Here is a 20,885-nt window from a genome sequence, read left to right on the forward strand (position 1 = left end):
AGCATTTATACAAGAAACATCTATGATTGGTTCAGAAACAGCTACATTTAGGAGAGACTGGGTGGGCAAGTATTTAGTAGCTCATTTAATAGTAAAACACGGGGAGTGCCAAAATTGGATTTTGTTTCACTCAAAGAGCACGAAGGTAGAATATATGTCTGATTATCTGGCTAAATCTGATTACAGGCACGGACTCATTTGAATCACTGGTGACGAGGACTAACAACTGTCAGGGAAAGATGCATTTTTCTCTCTGATTGTCCAGACTGTCAATGCGTTCATTGTGTCTTTAGCTAGTTACAAAACAAAAATTAGTAAATAAAAGAAATGCACTGCACTCGTCACTGAATGCATTGTGACCACTCTAATATGTAATGTCTGGTGTTGGTGCACTAGTGTATTGATTTACCCAATAAAGCAATAGTAATGTCACTGCTGCATGTGAATCTAAATCATGTGATTTTGTCACGTTGCTTTTTCAATTATTTTCAAAAGACTGTTTGTGTGTCAGATGAGTCCATGCAGAAGTGTTTTGGTGAAGGATCAGGTCTGGTGTACCAGGATGTTCTGTCATGGCTCCAGAGCTCCAACACCCAACTGCAGCTATCGGGAGCGCTTGCCATCGCCAACTTCGCCAGGAATGGTGAGATGTTTGTCAAAAGGACACACTATATGGTCTTTTTGACTGTTTTTGACTGAGTCTGGAGAGACAGTTCCACTCTTTACAGCTCTCTAAACTGTTAGACCTTTTTTTAAGATAACTTAAGATTTATTTTTCTTGGTTTTCACCCATTTTTTTCCAGGTGAAACATCTCAAAAACCCACTTTCTTCTACTTCCTCAGCAGAAAGGTTCCATCAGACTATCTGTCCAGACAGTTTACAGTTTATACATTAAATTCGAAATAGACATTTTTTTAAATCTGATGTTTTAAACAGATCAAAACTGGTACAAGATCTTCTAAATAGTGTAATGTAACACGATATAGTCATTCTCATTCATTAACAGTTTCTTTAACATACTGTTTTTTGTGTTCAGTGTTATTTAGTGTTATCACATGATGTTTTTCTGGGGTGAAATGCTCGTAGAGCAGCGGCCTCCAACCTGTTTTGCACCACGGACCGGTTTATGTCTGACAATATTTTCACAAACCAGCTTTTAAGGTGTCGCAAATAAATGCAACAAAATAAAACCAGTACCGGTACCAAAAAAAAGAAAATGTATTTATAACACACGGGAAAAGAGCCAGGGAAACCATCAATCTCACACCTGAGCCCCAGCTCTCGCGGGGCTTTGGAAATTCCAGAAGCTTAATGTTAGCCTGCTTTATCTTTTCCTAATCCAGTTGTGTTATGTGTTTGGGATCATTGTCCCTTTGGAGCACCCGGCTGTGTCCAACCTTCTGTCTTGCTGCTGATCTGAGATGAAGTTGCAGAAACTGGAGGTAGTCCTCTTTCTTCATTATTCCATCCAGCTTGTACCACTACCACTGGCAGCAAAACAGCCCAAGACCATAACGCTGCCACCACCATGGTGGATTGCTGGTACGGTGTTCTTAGGTTTTGTTGATCTGTGGAACCAGCACCCCACTATAGGAAGTCTGGATCAGCGCTCTGTTTAAAAAGTCCAGTCTCTGATCCTATGAGTATTACCCAGCAGGCAGTGCAGAGCTTGGATGGAGCCGATGAGTGAGGACGCTGTTCTAACTGCCTTTAGCCTCCAGGGAGAAAAAGCAAGACCTGAGTAGCGTTGCAGAGCCACTCCTACCAGCCATACCCGTTGCGGCAGCGCTTTTGGGATATGACTAGGTTTAAATCAGTGGCTTGGAAAGCTGCCCAAAGGTCTGTTTCTTTAAAATGGGCAAAACACTACGTGTATAAAGGCTAATTTACACTACTGCTTTGCAGAAATGATAAGAGTTATGTGTGGAGGAGTAAAGCTGAGCTTTTCAAACTGTGAAGAAAGGTGGGATTGAAGGGACTGGAGTGCCCCCAGCTTACCTCTCATTACATCTGAGAGTGGGTGAAAGGTCTTATGTTTACAGTGATACAAAGTGCTATAACAGAGTTTATCTTTATGTGCGTTTGCAAATAGTAAATCATATTAATTTTGTGCATCCTCTTTTTAACCCTTTGTGAAACCATAAAGGTAAAAATCCGAGTATTAAATCCACATTAATATAAATAGTTCTTACTTTTTTACCCACTCTCAGATGTAATGAGAGATAAGATAGACTTCAGTCTTTTTCAGGCCCACATCCAGTTTGAAAGGCTCGCCGTTACTCCTCCAAACATGCCTCTTAACATTTTAGCTCAATCTTTGTGTCTTCTGACCATAAACCTTTTCTCCAGAAGGCATTTGGCTTATCCATGAGGGCAGCAGCAACTTTCAGTCACGGTTGAAGGTGTCGGTTGTGGAGCAGCCCCCCCCAGCCCATAACAATGTAAAAATTGCATCATTGTGGACAGTTTGGGTCTCAGACATGGACAAAGTGGGGACACATCAGAATAAATTGTTTGAAGTGGTGATTCAGAAATCTGTAGTTATACAGAAATGGCCCCAGGAGAACTTCCCAGGTTGTGTAAATCTGCAGCTCTTCATAGATCTTCACTCTGGTCCAATACACTTACCAATACCTTGTGTATTGGTCTGCCCAGTGAGTACTGTCACACAAGTTGTCAGAGTTTTACCCCTGATACTGCTGGATAAACAGAAGCTCACTCAGGAACGAGCTCACACAGAGCTCAAGCAGTTGTCTCCAACCCACTTCAACTTGCTTTCCCCCTGCAGGTTGTTTTTATTGGTTACACACATGAACATTCATAAAGCATGTTGCTGTATTACCTATGAGAAATTACTATAACTGGTTACAAAGTGTGATTGTGCTGTGCAAGCATGGTTATACAATGTGTGGTTATATGATGGGAGTGCAGCTCTCCCAGATTGTTGTCGGTAGAATCTGTTCTTCTCAAGGCTGCTTGTTCCCCTTATCAATGTCATGCACGCAGTCATATGCGTGGGTTACCTCGATAGCAAACAGAAGCATTCTAGCTTTCTAAATGGCAACCTACAACACATGCATTAAACCTAACACGAGTCCTCTTTCTGCTGGCACAGAGAAACTAGCAGTTAGTCAGTTATTCTACTACATGAATCATGTATTTGAGACTGTGTGTATGAATTAGAGAAAATAATAACAAAATTAAAACTTGTGCACCAATTCTTGCTTTACAAAGTAGAGAGAAAAGCCCCAAATGACCTTCATGTTAATGTTTGTTCGTTTTTAAGTAATTGGGTTTTGAGGACTTGTGCCTGTTGTTTTTCTGTCAGACAGTAACTGTGTGAAGATGCTGGACCTCGGAGTGGTTCCTCACATCCTGACGTTGTTGGAGCAGCACGTAGATGAAGGAGACGTATCTGTTCAACATGCTGGACTAAGCGCACTCAGAAACCTTGCCATTCCTGGTACAGGCTTCCACTGCCTAAGCAATCAAAAGAAATAAGCTCAAGTACATTTCATACACTGAAATTATCCTGAATGTGTTTTGTCCTTAAAATCAATGTGAATTGATAAAGTAAAACTGAAACACTGAGAAAGTCGGTAATATGACATGTGTGTTCCCAGCCACCAACAAAGTGCGAATGCTGGAGGACGGGGTAACTGACAGAATAAAGACACTGCTGCGCTCGGACATGCCCCCAGTTCAGTTCAAACTGCTGGGTACTCTGCGTATGATGGTGGACGGACACGGTGAGCAAAATGCTTAAAATGCTTCAGTTTGGAAACAAGAATTGTTTAGTTTTGATGACATGTGATAACTTTGATTCTTCCCTTTGGTAGAAGACCTCTCATTGACCATTGGGCACCAAACAGCATACAAACACACTGCTTTCCTGCAAAAATAAAATATTGGGCTAATGTATGAATTCAGCAGATCCAGTGAAACACCTGTCCATGTGGTGTAAGGTCTGAAGGGGTATTGGGATAATGCGTGCTCTGGGTTTCTGTATGGGACACATTCTGTAGTCGTTACCAGATTTTCACACGTCTGAAACAGAAAGCCCGTTTAAAGAAATGAAATGAAAGTATGTAAACCTCCATCCAGGCCGAAAATTTGAAGGTATCAACGAGGCCATCATCAACACAACCCTGAACAACAAAGGAAAAGCACCTCGCCAAGTCAAACACCCGACGTTAATTCAACAGAAATGTTGTGCGAGGATCAAAATTACATTTCACATGAGCAGACCCACCAAAATTTCATGCTTCACTCCGATTAATGTAATACACAGTACATCTTTTTCCCCCCATGTACAGCTGGCAGTCTTTATTAATCGTTGTCAAAACAAACGTCTTCTACCCTCTGCTACACTGTGTGTCAGAGGAAGCTGCGTTAGTGCTGGGGAGAGATGCTGACCTACTCGATCGGATCATGGAGTGGTGCGAAGCCAAAGATCACGCAGGAGTCAGAGGGGAAGCCAGTCGCCTGCTGGCTGCTCTCATCAGACATAGTCAGAACTCTGTGAGTCAGATTACTCTACTGGGAATGTTTCTCTGGTTAAATTCTAATTTGTTTGTGTTGGTTATCAAACTCACTTATTATCTTATGATCGGCTGATTTTCTCTCTTTAACAGGAAGTTGTCCGTGAGGTAGCCAGAGCCAATGGAATTCGGCATCTTATTTCCATGGCATCAAGTGAACATGTCATCATGCAGAATGAAGCCCTGGTTGCCCTGGCAATTGCAAGTGCCATTGACATTGGTAAAGCAATTTCAAGTTCTTCGGCTGAATTTATCAGACATTTCAGAGTGTAGTTCTAGTGAGATCTCTCAAGTTGGGCCTGAAATTTCTGATGGCCCAAGACAGCTCTGCAGCGCTTCTAAATCCTAGAAGGATCCAAAGTGTTACTACGAAGTGTTCTCCAGTTAGGAATGAGCAGTTACTCTGGAATATGTTTGGGAACGTGGGCGTTCCAACACTGGCTCTGGTTAAAAAAATACAAACTATCAGACACTAGTTTGCTGACTTTGAATTATTTGGTGTATCAAAGGAAGAGCCTGGCACTCTGTTAGCAGTGTTGGGAAGGTTACTTTTCAAATGTATTCCACTACAGATTACAGATTACATGCCCCAAAATGTATTCTGTAACGTATTCCGTTACGTTACTCAATGACAGTAACGTAACTGAATACTTTGGATTACTTAATATATTATCATCTTTTTACAACTACGTGAATGTACGATTGCTGTGTGATTTATTACTGAAGGTCCGCGGCTCCGAACCGTAGCTGAAAAACAGCTTTACTTTGTTGTCTGGGTCGACTTTGCTAGCGAGAGACAGAGAGAGGCGTTGAAAGGCTGCTCCAACGGAGCTTATTGTTTCAGAGGAAAACAGGAGCACAGCGTACAGTCAAGTCTTAACAGCTTACTTACAGCTGGGCTCGTCAGGCTCTGTTTGGCTGCAGTGGTTATTATTATATTTACATGCTTCCAGCTCCCGTTTCTGCTCGGTGACAGCTCGTACTTTTTTCTCCCTCCTCGCTCACAGACACATCACGGGTATGGCCGTCCATTCTCCCTGCAGCACGGACTACACTGCCCATCAGGCTGCATTCTTTAGGGCGATGCCTGTAGCATTCGGCCTATTAGCTTAGCACAACAACAACACCAAAAAGGCGCTCTCTCACCCAGGAAACACGCAGACGCAGAGAGCGCGCACGTCACCCTGTAACCATGGCAACCGTAACGCGGCCGCCTGGAACAACAGAACAAACAAAACCCAAACAGTCCTGACCCGCCACAATATGAAACAGGGAAGTACCGCCGTGTAATCCATTCATTTCAACAAAGTAACTGTATTCTGAATACCACCTTTTTAAACGGTAACTGTAACAGTAATATTTTGTATTTTAAATCCGTAACGGCGGTACATGTATTCCGTTACTCCCCAACACTGTCTGTTAGTGTTCACAACAAGCTGTAATTTGGTGTCTGTGGAAGTGAGTGACGTGTAGAGTATCACAGTAGTAGGGGCTCACGTAAATATGTTGTACATAGAATGACCTCATAATTGAAAGGCCGAAACACTACCAGCCCATGTACGCCCACCCAGGATTTAAAAGTATTTTACCATAACCAGCAGGTTGTATGTTACACGCACACAGGTCCTCCACCAGATTCCCAGGATTGAGGATTCCTCTGGACAGGATCTCGGAGCTCATTCTTGGGATTTGTTGGAGCCACGCACCCAGTTTGGCGGTCACTGCCCTGAGTGCAGGAACCACAGTTACATTCACCCTCCACATCTTCTCGAGCCCCTCTGTCAGCCCTTGGTGTTTCTCCAGCTGTGTTCCTTTTTCCTGATGTGCTGTACCCATCTTCCTCCGCCTCTCCGCCACTAATAAGTCTGTTTGGTCAGCCATCACCAGTTTGTCCGTCTGTACCTGGAAATCCCACAGTATCTTAGCTTGGTCATTCAAAACCAGGGGGCGTCTCCCATTGTGACCTGAGGGTCTCCAGGCCATATTCAGCACAGATGTTCCTGTACACTATGGTTATGGCGTTCCATGTATGCCCTGCCTGCTAGCATCTTGCACCCTGCTGTTATGTGCTGGGTTGTCACAGGGGCATCTTTACACTGGGGTCGTGCCTGGTGTGACAGACCCCAGCCTCTATGGATCTAGTGCTCAGGGCTTGTTCCTGTGCTGCCATGATTAGTGCCTCTGTGCTGTTTTTCTGTCTTTCAAACCATATTTTGCTGGCTTCTAAAGTTTTTTCTGGATTTACTAAATCTTTAATGCTGTTGAAACTGTAATTTCTGCTTGACATCCTTTACAACTTTAACGGTGCAACAACTGCTAATCAACACACCATGAAGGCTCCTGACTTGGTTTGTCTTCTACCAAGGCTGACTTGGTTTTTAGCCTGTCTGTCAGTTTTTTCTGTCCTCAAGCCTCGGCTGTCTGTGGTCTCCCACCATACTCACAGTTATAGCATAGTCTTCTGTGGGGGACCTCTTAAGTTCTAATGGGCCGTCTGCTCCAGAGCAGGATGATGCTTTTGCATCCGTGGCTACTGGATGCCCCTCGCTCAGCCCAACGATAATGGGGACCGTTTGGACAGTGAAGATGGGATGGCTGCCCAACAGGGATGCTGGTCCTTCTCATGGCCTGCTCAGCACCGGATTGGCTGTCACAGCTGTGTCACCCCCGGACTTTCTCGCCACTTCAACACTCCTCCAGGCTGCCTGGCTCCAGCACAGACGCCTAGCCATCTCTCTCCTCCAGGCTGCAGCAGACGCATGGCAGACCTGACCACTACACTTTTAAACACTGTTCTTTATTCTCAGTTGTCGTTTCTTTTGCACTTGGCTGCAGCTTTTCAGCTGCCAGCCACACATACACAACAACAACTACCCAGTGCAGACTTGAATGCAGAGGAGGCGTGATGAGCGGGTGCAGCTCCATTGTGTCAGCCTCCCTGCAGTGGCGCCACAGACCTGCCACACAGGCATTGCCGTTTTTCTCTGCCAGGTACTACTACTATTGTCGCTGCTGCCACAGCTGCATCTCGGAGCTCACATGCGGTCATGCCCCTGCTCATCATCGACCACCTCCTCAAGGCCGATTCTACCCACGTCTATGGTTCAACACTTGGCGATGCTTGGTGGCCGTACCTTCTGCTATCCTGGGGCCTGTGTGAAGGATATTACTCTGACTGCTCTTCAGCTGTTGACCACCTTGGTTCAAGGGTACTGCAGGAATGAAAACATTGCCTATGTGGACAATTTCACATCAAACGCCTGGAACTATTTCAACAGTTTGTTGTATATTGTAATCTGTCAACTCCCAAATCCTGCAATAATTTCTTAAATGAATTCTACTTTTATCTGTTATTGTTCATTTGATGAAATCATCTTGGTAGCTGACTTTACTTTACATATTCATGATGCCTCTAACTGCACTACCACAGAATTTCTTAACATTGCAAAGGCATTTAATTTAGTGCAACATGTGGTGGCCACACACTGGACACCGTTTTTACTTTTGGCTTATCTATAAACACTTTGTACACGTCTGATCACAAATGTATAATGTTTGACACCGTTCTGCATCCAGTGTTGTCTTCCCAGAGAAAAACTATCACACCTTGCATCTTTAATGAGCACTCAGCAGCTCAGTTTTCTGCTCTCTGACCTTACTGCATCAACAACTACCTTTTCAGATATCAGTGACTTAATTAATTGGTTGAATAATGTATGCTCACCAATTCTGCATCATGTCAGACTGTTAAAATCCAGATTAGTCCAAGTTACAAATTCTTCCCCCTGGATCAGTGATCATATTCGCCACCAAAGAGGTGCGTTCAGAAAATCTGAATGTAAGTGGAAAAAGACTCATCTCCATGTTAACTATCTCCTTATGATGGAGTTATTAGTCACACTCAACCAACTCATCTAAGGCCACGTACACAGGGGTATTTCTGAAAATGGAGATTTCCGGTTTTTGGTAAATTTTTTTAAATCCTGTCCACACGTGCAGTTTTGAAAAAACATCTCCATCCACATGTAAACGCTAAAACCAAAGTCAAGCGCTCATGCCAGATCCTAACTGTGTGAAATGTTGGCCAATCAGAAGTCTAGAAGCCTGGGAGGGATCCTGGCTCCCCCTTAGAGAGAGAGAGGTGCCACTGAGCGCTGGTTCCACTGATCAGCACACAATACAACACAATAATGACCTGTCGCAATTTAGCAAAATACAAGATGTTTGACAAATCAAGAGATATGATGTCAATACTGAACAGAGAATATATGTTTACCTATTTTTGCATGTCTGTAAACAATGCAGAGTCTATGAAGGATCCATTTCGGGAGGCAGACCTGTTACCCATGCTGAAGAAGATGTTGGAGGATCCTGTGGGCGCGGTCGAGGTCAAGTTCAGTGCTTTAGGTCTCATTTGCAGCCTGGCTAACTCCAGTATGTGTCTGATTTTAAAGCAACACATAGAAATTGCAGTAATTCTGTCCAGTGGATGTAGAATGATAAAGCTGTGATGTCAGTGTCAAAGGAGCCACAAAAATGCAACAAGCAAACCTTAGCTGACAGTAAAGACTCATGTGCACCTTTTAGCTTACAGCTCAGTGTCACAGAGATTAAATCACAGCAGGCAGGTTACAGGAAGTATGAAATATGGAGACCCTAAGAAAAAAATCAAATCAAAGATTCAGCAGCACTGAGTCCCGTTGCTCTTAAATCTACGTTCACCTGTTTAGCAGGAGTGGGGCGGGTGCTGCTCGCTCAGATTTGAAGTTTAATTTTTCGCTGTAAAAAGAAGTTTTCCTCCCACGCAGAGTGAACATTTTACAGAATCAAACTTAAGTAATGTCAGTACGTCCACGCTGTAAACGCTGCACGGTCGTACTCTCTCCATCACTCCATGTTATCCATTGTTGATCTGCACACGTCTGTTGCTGCCACAGACGCCGCACGCTCGTCATTGTCACGACGCAGCGTGCTTACGAGAAAGTAACAGGAATATAATTACTTTTTTACAATAGTGATTCTTTACTTCACTCATTACTTGAAAAAAGTAATTGGATTACAGTAACACGTTACTTGTGTTACTGATCAACCGCTGCTCAGGAGACACTGAGCAGCATTCACCCAGGAAGCACAGGGAAACCAGAGCTAGGAGATACAAAGCTATGTGGGACAACAATGGACAAGGGGAGACTGAGACAGTCAGTGTCCAAGAGGGAAGTGTAACCAGAGAGGAAATGTAGTTGAAGACAAATAACACAAAGAGAAAGTAATTATAAACATGAAGTCATGATTCATTTAACAGAAGACTTAAATAACAAGACTAGAAAATAAACCATGAAGAATCCTAATGAAGACAAAACCTTCAACCCAGGGACCGTGACAACGTCACAAGTGTCACTCAGCTCTGTGTTTCAGATGTTAATAGTAACAGGACACGAAGGCTGCAAATTTCGGACGATTCAAAATGATTATATTAGATATGAGGTTTTCTGAATTTCCAGTAGTAGTAGTGTGTTTACATTGACATTTAATGCCAAATTTGGTGCAACTGATTTTGTGTAAAGTTGTTTTGGTTGCATAGCCTAAATGTGTTTTTCAGCCCTGAAATGTTTGTGCTGCTACCTCGTGTACTTAAATGGTGGAAAAAATAAAGACAATTTAAAAAGCAGAATTTTCATGCATCCTCAGGTATTTCAGAGACTTTTCATAGAACGGCAACATTACTGTAGAAAAATCGCTGATTCTTAGGGAGCCAGGTTTGAGCGTGTCACAGATTTTCCTGGTGTAGAATGACTCAGGTGTGTAATGTATTCAAACCAAGCTCTAAAGAACACTACTAAATCTACTGTACACCCAGTGATGATCAGAGAATATGGTACAGTGCATCTGCATAATTTGATCTCTATTTCAATCAATCTCTTACTTTTCTCTTTTCTTTCTATTCTTGTGTGCTCTAGGTGTCATGAAGGAGGAGTTGAACTCTGTGAATATGAAGGAAAGCATCAGTAAACTCACAGATCACAGCAGCAGTAAACTTGCCTCACAGGCCAGCTCCATACTGACCATCCTGGGTGACACCAGCTAAACCAGCATCCTGCAGCAACAGGGGACCCATCGGCTGTATGGATTTATCGAGCTTATTCAGTGGCATACTTAAACGACAGATATTTTACTGCTCAAATATTGCAAAGTATTGAACTGGCTTCTTGTCACCTGTTCTGTAAAAATTAAGGGCCCTTTTTAGTCCCGGTGTGTGCATGTGTGGCAGGCAACAGATTATAGGAGTATTTGAGTTACGTGTTTGATTTGCTCCTTTGTTTAAAAGAAGAAACATTATCTTTACACTGCACAATGCAGACATCATCTAAGCTCATTTATGTAGGTTTTCCTGTGAGTAGTAATGAGACGTATCAGCACAGCCTCGGGTATATTTGCAGTGTGTTCTGCTGCACATTTATGAATCAGATGGTCTGCAATGAGTATGTATGTGGGGCTCAAAGGTAACGACTGAATGAATAGCCACAGAAAAAGTATCCAGTCTCAGGCAGTCATGTACCATGACTAGCAACATTGTAGACATTTCACAAAGATAGCAAAAAGAAAGGGTAAGAGGGCAGGTAAAGTTAACTGGAGATCACACGTTTTACAGTATTCTGGACCAAAGGGGGTGGATGGAGAAATTTACTAAGAGCCACCTGATGGAGGCGCATGTGCACAGGTGTGGAGGGCACACAAAAGTTACGAATAAAACCTCAGTGCTAATATCTGTACCTTCAGTACCAGGTCATTGGCAAAGATTTTATTATAATATATGTTAATGTTATATAAAGTGTTATTGAATATTACTGAATGCGAGCATCACAGTGGTGCAGTGGAAGCTCTTTCTGTGTTGCGATTCCAGGCTTGTAATCTAATCCAAGTGCTGCACAGGAAGTAGGATGTCAGTAAACAGTACAAATAATTTAAGAACAATTGAAATACTCGGGGGGGGGGCACTCTGGACAGGTCCCCAGCCTGACGCAGAGATAAGTAATAATGCAGAAATGATCATATTAAATGCACTGGGAAAAATGGGACAATAAACTGGAACTAGTCTGAAGCCGAGAAAGCTGATGAGAGGAGGAATGTGTTTGGGTGAACAAAAACCAAGTATTTATAATTCTCAAAATTAATGTTCTAATTACAAGAAAAAGATGAACAGCTGCCGACAGTGCTGGTTAGGGCGGGAAGTGAAACATGCTCAGACTGAGGAAATGCACCGGTGAGGAGCAGAATTCATCAGAAAGTATTTGTGTTATTGAGGCCTTGACAGCCTCCTGATATTTGTTAAAATTTCATAAGACACTGCAAGCTCTCCTGCCCTGAGTGCCCTTCATTTAAGGCGGTATGACCTCAAAGGACAGCAGTGCAGACAGCGTTAAACGAATGTAGAGATAGAGCTTCACACTTCAGCACATATTCTGCAAATGGGCCAAGCCAGCTGATCAACAATGTTCAATTTGATTAGGCAAGAGAGTGCAGCATGGTCGCGACTCTTACTTCAGTAACATTGATTTTAAAAGGCTGGCACGTGGTGAGAGGAAGTAGCATCCTCAGCGTTGCATATACACACAGATTTGACAAGTAAAAGAACCAAATCAAGCGTCTCAGCTCGTATGACCTACGCATGTGCTGGTGAGCAGATACTAAAGGGGAACAATCATAAAATCACCAAGAATGAAAATATTAAAGTCAGGTAAAAATTTCAGCGAGAAAGCCAAGAAAACCTTTGCTGGGCTCCTCTAGAAGCTTCTGAACAGGGAATGGTAATTCCTCAACAGGTTGACCAGCCAGCTTTGAAAGTATGGAGAGAGAATCCTGCTGGTAGAGAACTGCCACTTCTAATTTGGCCATCGGTCATGTGCGTAGTTGTCTGTCTCTGTGTGTTAGCCCTGCGATAGACTGGTGACCTGTTCAGGGTGTACCCCGCTTCTCAACATATGTGGGATAAGCTCACACCGACCACGGCCCTAAATTGGATGAGCATTAGAAAATGGATGGATAGGATGTTGTTGAATATGCAGCCAGAATAGTTTCCCAAACAAACTGACCTTTTTCTCAATGTCCCAAAGGTAAAGAAGTGACGTGTGCTCTTCCTAAGTGTTTGGATCACTGATTAAAAGAAACTTTGACGATATCAAGGAACTTTTTTTGCCATGCCGGTGATATGAAGTGTGATGATTCTGAAGCAATATTGTTTGACCTAAAGTAGTTTTATTTTAATTACTCCAGTAACAAAACGACCTACTGGATAAGATTGTGATGTACAAGTGAATGTGCAATGCTCTGGTCTGTCTGTATTGTGGCAGGTGAGGTGATGTTTCTATTTATTTTCTGATAGGTTGAACCTGTTGAAGATGACACAGTTTACGTTTTATAATAAGCCTATCAGCTACTATCAAACCACTTCAAACCAGGCTGTCTGTAAATCACCAGTGATATTCTGATGAGTGGACTCAAACATTAAAACTTGCGTTATGGCATATACTCTTCCAATAAGAACTGCAACCGATGTGAACGATGAACATACAAATAAGAGCAACAAAGGAAGAGCCTGAGAACATAGCCTCTGGGTATGAGGTGTGTGTGTTTCTGAAAGATCGCATGTGTCTACTCAATACAGTTTTATTTATATAGCACCAACTGAGAGTTGCCTCAAGGCGCTTTACATCGTAAGTTAAAGACCCAGATGAACATGTCTTGATGCATGCGCAATCATCGAAGTAAGGATAGTTGACTGTGTTCCTCTGGACGTAGCATTTTTTGTTAGTCGGAGAAACTCATCCAGGTGACGTCTTCAGTCTCAGCTGACTGCAGGTTTCCCCAGTCTTATAAACAGTAACATTTGTGTAATGACTGAAACCAGCACCACTGATGAACAGTGGGCTGTGAGGTCAGTTTCTTGATCATTGATCAACAACCACTGATCGAAGACCATGAGTACCATTCACAGAGAGTTGGGGAATGTCTGCAATCACAGCATTGTAAGATGGTGACCAGTGTTGGTCAAGTTACTTGAAAAAAGTAATCAGTAACTAATTACTGATTACTTCCCCAAAAAAGTAATCCCGTTACTTTACTGATTACTTATTTTCAAAAGTAATTAATTACTTAGTTACTTAGTTACTTTTTAAAAACACGATTTACAACCTGAATAGGTGATAAAGTGATAGATCTTTCAGCCCAGTTCTACTTTTTCTGCATAATCCATCATATAAATGTAATCAAATGGAAAAGTCTCTTTTTAAAACTTGTTTTATTAGTTTTAATCTTTTAACTTTATGCATCAAGCAAAAATTTAATTATCTGCAACATTCTCTGACTTGAATAAATTAGTTTAACATTTAAACTTATTTTCTGCACATTCCAGCACATAAAATATTTTTTGTGTTTACACTCAGTCTTTCAAATAGACGCAAGTAAAACACAGCAGAAAATAAATAAAGTCACAGACTAGCGGTCCTGTTGCTCTATTTTCACCTGTAAAGCAGGAGTGGGGCAGGCGGAGGTTTACCCTGGTGCAGGTGTGCAGCGGTCAGTGGAAGAATCCGCGAGTTTCTCTGTGAGTTTCCCATTACGTCGTAGCTACTCGGTGCTTGCTCGGAAGTTTAGGGGTTTTTTGCTGTAAAAAGAAGTTTTCTTCCCACGCACAACGGACACTAATGTTTTTGTCACTTTTTATGGAATCAAACTCAAAGTAAGGTCAGTACTTCCACGCTTTAAACGCTGCACGCTCATACTCTCTCCGCACTCGATATATGATCCATTGTTGATCTGCACACAGCTGTTGTCACGAACGTCGCACTCGCTTACGTCACTGTCATGAGACATTCTCGCAAAAAAATCACGGTTTTAGTAACGCAGTAACGCAGCGTTCCTACGGGAAAGTAACGGTAATCTGATTACCGTTTTTGCAATAGTAATCCCTTACTTTACTCGTTACTTGAAAAAAGTAATCGGGCCATCTCTGATGGTGACAGATGTCTGTGAAGGTTCTCAGGTCATCCAGGTTATCGTAGTCTAGGGCGCTTGGAAAGAAAAACGTCTGGACTTCTTTAAGTTTCTTGAAGATGAAGTCCAGATGCTTCTCTTTCCAAGCTCCTTATAGGGACACATGTACCCTTGATGGTCTTCCCCTTTTCACATAAATGTCCTCCTTGATTCCTCGCTCAAACCAGCGTTCCTCCCTGTCCACTTCCCGGTCCTCATGGTCTTTGATGACCATGGCAAAACTATACCAGGACATTTAATGTTGGTTTTTCTTTGAATTTTGTTTGTGTTATGTCACAGTGCTGGCTGAAGCACTTAACATATTTAGGATTGCAGTCATGTTGTCTGACTTATAGAAAAGCTCTACGATTGAAGACTTCCTAGTGGTCATGTCATGTTTTTGTAACTAGAAAAATTAGAATAGAAAAAGGTAGCATAAAGACTTTCCCAGAGCACAATGGGAACGTTCTATCAGCAACACAGCTCTAGTATCGTCTGCCAATGCTAATACCACTCAGCGTTACAGAAACATTTGTATATAGTTAAATAAAAGATCCAAATCATTTTATTTCAAATGGATGCATTTGTAGAATAAAAAAATACACAACAAATGAACTGCCTGTTGGACAATGTCACTGTTATGCATTCTTGTAGGCTCTACCTTACAATATAAAGTACCTTGAGGCGACTGCTGTTGTGATTTGGCGCTGTCTAAATGAATTTACTCTCATCCATGTTTTGAATTTTACAGATTACTCAACAGACAAATGGGGCTCAAGCATAACAGCAATATCCATACCTACACTTCATTTTAAAGGAAGCACAATGTGAAGAAGGTATTCAATACACTGCACTTTTTAACATTTGTATATAAACTAAACAATCATTCTTGTGTAGTAGCAACACTTTTTCAGTGTGCATCTGTAGCTGGATCATTTTGGGGAAGTTGGCTAGCATGTGTGTTCTGTACAACAAAGTGAATAATGTGCTGATGGGCGTGAAGCACACTTTTGCTGTGATGTTTAATGTAATATTTGTGTGAAAGTATGTTCTGGATGTAACTACGAATCACTCAACATTCGTGAACAGATCTGTATTTATAGGGAGGGCATTTTTTTGGCCTTTTAGAAGCTTTGTTCTAGAGTGAAAACAATAAAGTTATACAGTGTCTTCCTCTGTTTTGTTTCTACGGTGTAATTTTTTTCAGTCATATTATGGGTTTTAGGCAAAACAACAACAACACACAACAAAATCTGAAATCTAAGAAAATATCAGAAGTGAAAACTGAACAGAAACAACTCTTTGGCTGGTGTGAAATGACCTGTGTTTCTGAAGAGGCCAGCCAGAACATGTTTCACACTGAACATGCAGATGAAGCTTTGCTGACAGAGCTATACATACACTGCTTTCATCTATGGCTAAGCACGTTGTCTGACATTTCAACATTCAATTCAATTTTATTTATAAAGCACCAAGTCACAGCAACAGTTGACTCAAGGCGCTTCACATTCCAATGGTTGCATCCTGAGAAACTGAGGGTTCATTATCTAACCCACAGGCGTCAAACTCCAGGCCGCGAGGGCCGGTGTCCTGCAGGTTTTAGATGTGTCCTTGATCCAACACAGCTTATTTAAATGGCTAAATGACCTCCTCAACATGTCTTGAAGTTCTCCAGAGGCCTGGCAATGAACTAATCATTTGATTCAGGTGTGGTGACCCAGGGTGAGATCTAAAACCTGCAGGACACCGGCCCTTGAGGCCTGGAGTTCGACACCCCTCCAACCCAAGGACACAAAATACAGACTGGAGAAGCCAGGGATCAAGCCTTCAGCTTTCCAATAGTAAATGATATGCACTAACTCTTGAGCCACAGCCAGCCTAAACTGTACTGACTTAAGGGGCTTTATATTATAACATAAAGACCCTACAATAATGCGGAAAAACCCCAACAATCAGATGACCATCTATGAGCAAGCACTTGGCAACAGTAGGAAGCAAAAACTGCCTTTTAACAGGAAGAAACCTCTGGCAGAATTAGGCTCAGGGGGAGGGAACCATCTGCCATGACTGGTGAGGGGACGAAGACAGCACGAAGACAGGACAAAGACACATTGTGGAAGAGAGCCAGAGGTTAATAAGAACTAATGATGAAATCCAAAGTGGTGTAAATGGACAGGTTTTAATATATAGTGCTTTTCTACTCTGCCTGAGCACTCAACACTACAAACATGCCTTATTCACCCATTGATACCAACACATTTATGTGTACAAGTTCTTTCTGTCTAACATATTGGTGAGCGACTTCAGCATTCTGCCCAAGGACACTTTTGAACGCAGACTGAAGCAGCCAGGGATTGAACCACTGACCTTTCAAGTAGCAGATATACCATGCTACCACTAGAGCCACGCTCACCCCGAACAGAGCAGATGTGTTCTGTTGTGCTCTGTTTGGGTGATGGCACTATGAGGTTTTTAAGATAAGATGGGAGCCTGATTATTCAGGACTTTGTAACTGAGGAGAAAGATTTTAAATTCAGTTCTGGATTTAACAGCATTTTTTTAAAGGGGAAAAAACTCTCTACAAAAAACTGTTGTGTAGCTTTAATTTCCATGAGATGTGTATTTTTGTGGATATTTTATGTTAAATAAATAGTATTTACATTACAATTCTCAGAAAGTACTGTTATTATTCAAATGTTATTGTGTAATTTAATGTGAAAAATTGACCGTGCCTTTTGCTCTGTGACAGCCGGGATAGGCTCCAGCCCCCACCCCACCCAAGTGGAACAAAATGGACTTTAAATAAACACTACATATTTATGCAACTGTATCAAATTTGGTTAACACTATGTATCCACACAAAAATTACTCTCACCACTGTATGAGCTACATGTTATTCACTGCCTCTCGTACAGGACCGTGACTCTGTGCTGGCGCTGTGGGTCTGTCTTAGGGATTTACTTCCTGCTCTTTTCATTTCTTTTGCACTTTTTCATATTCTTTCATGTCTTTTTATAGATTGTGACGATGAGCAGCAATGCACTGAACTTAGAGGAGAGAACCAAATAAAGTATTGATCCTATTGGACTAGTATCGATCTGATACCTGGACTGACAAGCTGGAGCCTAACACTTTCTAATTTGTCCTTGCCAGGCCGGGGGTGCCGAGCCTTACAATCAGCTGGCAAAGTAGTTGTCCACAAGATGCAATCAGCGCTACTTTATGATTAAAATAGTCTCTTTCCTGTTTCTCATCAGCAGCAATCAACAGGCTGCAACTTAACCCGGTGTGGCCTTCTCTTCTTCGCCAGTCCGTCACCTACCTGTGGTGGTAACAGGCTGCATGCCTTTAGTGTTTCCTTCACATTTGTGTCTCTTACCTCATCTCCTTGTATTTGCAGTTTCAGCTTCACCATTCATGCTTACAATAAGCTGTAGCTTTGTGCTGGAAATCTCACCACAGCTGCCTCTGTGCCTGGATTTTTGTATTCTTTTTGCCTCACCTGCCTGCCCTCCATCAGCTCAGGATTTCAGGTTGGACAAACTCTCTCCTCTTCTCACTACTCAACAGCTCACTCAGCCAGCTATTCCCGCAGGTAAGCAACCTTTCATGCTCTTTCACATCTCTGGCTCCTGAAACTACGTCACCACTGCTAACCCCGTTTCTCCTGTGTTTCAGACCCATTGCCTCAGTGACTCTCTGCCCCAGCCCCATGACGAGTCAGTCCCCTGTGTTCCCCATGTTACACTCTCTGTGTTTAGCTATGTCACCCCAGTGTTTTTCCACATCCATGACGGCGTAGTGTTCTACCGACAGTGACCTTTGACACCGTGGTCCCAGCTTTCTTCATGTTATTGACCATCTCCTCCCGTTCTGGGCTGATTCCTCACCTTTCTTATCATCAGTGATACCTCACGAGGTGAGATCATGTACGGAGCCCCGGGGAGACTGACAGTCATCTTTAGCCTCTTCCATTTTCTCCAGCAGTTGATCTATTTTCACCAAGCTGCTTGGCAATTGCCCCGTAGCCCTTTCCAGCTTTGTGGAGGTCCACAATTTTGTCTCTGGTGTCTTTTGACAGCTCTTTGGTCTTGCCCATGGTGGTAGCTGGAGTCTGACTGACTGTGGGGTGAACAGGTGTGATTTCCTGAATTGTTTTTTAAATGTTGTCTCTCATAGTGGGAATATACCTACAATGTGAATTTCAGACCCCTCCATGATTTCTAAGTGGGAGCACTTTCAAAATCGCTGGACTGGAGGACAAGAGGTGGTTGCCATGGTAATGGGAGTGTTATCTACATATAAGAAGATGTCCAGAGAGGTGCAGAAGAAAAAACGTGAGCTAATATCAAACCTAAGGCCACCCTCAACTGCTTCCACCAGTCATGTTAACATTATGTTTCTGTGACCAGCAATAAAAGTGGGGGCGGGGCTCTCTTTGTTTGTTTATTTGGATCGCTAAGTGAGCAAAGAGACACGGCAGCCATTTCTACCTTGAACCTTTAACTGCTTAATACATTTAAGTTTCAAAATTCAAAAACGCCTATGAGCAGAAGATCAATGGTACTGCTCGGGATAGGATTTCCGTGGCCCCGCTCTGGATCCAGACCCGGGGAGGGTGCTTCAGGGCGAGCATCTGTGTCAGGCCTTATTCCATGGGCCCTTGCCTGACACAGCCCAAAAAAGGGACATGGGTCCACCCTCTGGTAGGTCCACCACCCGCAGGAGGCGCCGTAGGAGTTGGATGCAATGTGTGCTGGGTGGCAGCCAAGGGCAGAGACCCTGATGGACAGACCCCTGGCTACCAAGTTAGGACATGAAATGTCAATTCAATTCAATTTTATTTATATAGCGCCAAATCACAACAAAAGTCGCCTCAAGGCGCTTCATAGGTACAGAGAAAAACCCAACAAGCACTTTGGCGACAGTGGGAAGGAAAAACTCCCTTTTAACAGGAAGAAACCTCCGGCAGAACCAGGCTCAGGGAGGGGCGGGGCCATCTGCTGTGATTGGTTGGGGTGAGAGAAGGAAGACAGGATAAAGACATGCTGTGGAAGAGAGACAGAGGTTAATAACAGATATGATTCAATGCAGAGAGGTCTGTTAATACATAGTGAGTGAGAAAGGTGACTGGAAAGGAAAAACTCAATGCATCATGGGAATCCCCGGCAGCCTACGTAAATGGTAATGGTAAATGGCCTGTATTTGTATAGCGCTTTACTAGTCCCCAAGGACCCCAAAGCGCTTTACACATCCAGTCATCCACACATTCACACACTGGTGATGGCAAGCTACATTGTAGCCACAGCCACCCTGGGGCGCACTGACAGAGGCTGGTCCAGCCCTAACTATATGCTTTAGCAAAAAGGAAAGTTTGAAGCCTAATCTTAAAAGTAGAGATAGTTTCTGTCTCCCGAATCCAAACTGGAAGCTGGTTCCACAGAAGAGGGGCCTGAAAACTGAAGGCTCTGCCTCCCATTCTACTTTTAAATACTCTAGGAACAACAAGTAGGCCTGCAGAGCGAGAGCGAAGTGCTCTGATAGGGTGATATGGTACTACAAGGTCATTAAGATAAGATGGGGCCTGATTATTTAAGACCTTGTATGTGAGGAGCAGGATTTTGAATTCTGGATTTAACAGGAAGCCAAAACAGGAGAAATCTGCTCTCTCTTTCTAGTCCCTGTCAGGACTCTTGCTGCAGCATTTTGGATTAGCTGAAGGCTTTTCAGGGAGTTTTTAGGACTTCCTGATAATAATGAATTACAGTCGTCCAGCCTGGAAGTAATAAATGCATGAACTAGTTTTCAGCGTCACTCTGAGACAGGATATTTCTAATTTTAGAGATGTTGCGCAAATGGAAGAAAGAAAAGAAGTCTGACATATTTGTTTAATATGTGCGTTGAAGGACATGAGCTTAATCTCAGAATTATGACTTTTTTTTTCAGAATTATGACTTTTTTCCTCAGAATTCTGACTTTTTTCTCAGAATTCTGAGTTTAATCTCAGAATTATGACTTTTTTTTTCAGAATTATGACTTTTTTCCTCAGAATTCTGACTTTTTTCTCAGAATTCTGAGCTTAATCTCAGAATTATGACTTTTTTTTTCAGAATTATGACTTTTTTCCTCAGAATTCTGACTTTTTTCTCAGAATTCTGAGTTTAATCTCAGAATTATTACTTTTTTCTCAGAATTCTGCCTTCAATGTGAGAATTCTGACTTTTTCTTCTTAATTCTGACTTTTTTCTCAGAATTCTAACTTTAATCTCAGGATTTTGAGTTTAATATCAGAATTCTGACTTTAACCTCAGAAT

At 42.5% G+C, this 20,885-nt stretch overlaps 1 protein-coding gene across 3 annotated transcripts in view; it reads left to right on the forward strand.

Moving 5' to 3' along the window:
* Window positions 1-15,749, forward strand: part of LOC146374451 (rap1 GTPase-GDP dissociation stimulator 1-B) — a 28,041-nt gene extending 12,292 nt beyond the window's left edge. Inside the window, exons 8-14 of one of the 3 annotated variants that reach the window (XM_084948283.1) lie at window positions 512-643; window positions 3,330-3,464; window positions 3,625-3,750; window positions 4,383-4,522; window positions 4,636-4,762; window positions 8,848-8,935; window positions 10,500-15,749. In XM_084948283.1, coding sequence (XP_084804409.1) covers window positions 512-643; window positions 3,330-3,464; window positions 3,625-3,750; window positions 4,383-4,522; window positions 4,636-4,762; window positions 8,848-8,935; window positions 10,500-10,551 — 800 coding nt within the window. In that variant the 3' untranslated portion in view covers window positions 10,552-15,749. Of the gene's footprint in view, window positions 1-511; window positions 644-3,329; window positions 3,465-3,624; window positions 3,751-4,382; window positions 4,523-4,635; window positions 4,763-8,847; window positions 8,977-10,499 lie in introns of all 3 variants that reach the window. The other 2 variants (XM_084948284.1, XM_084948281.1) reach the window with 2 other exon arrangements.
* Window positions 15,750-20,885: the final 5,136 nt, after the last annotated feature.

Source organism: Perissodus microlepis, chromosome 13 (genome assembly GCF_051167445.1).
Source record: "Perissodus microlepis isolate ML-2025 ecotype Zambia chromosome 13, ASM5116744v1, whole genome shotgun sequence".
Classification (NCBI taxonomy): domain Eukaryota; kingdom Metazoa; phylum Chordata; class Actinopteri; order Cichliformes; family Cichlidae; genus Perissodus; species Perissodus microlepis.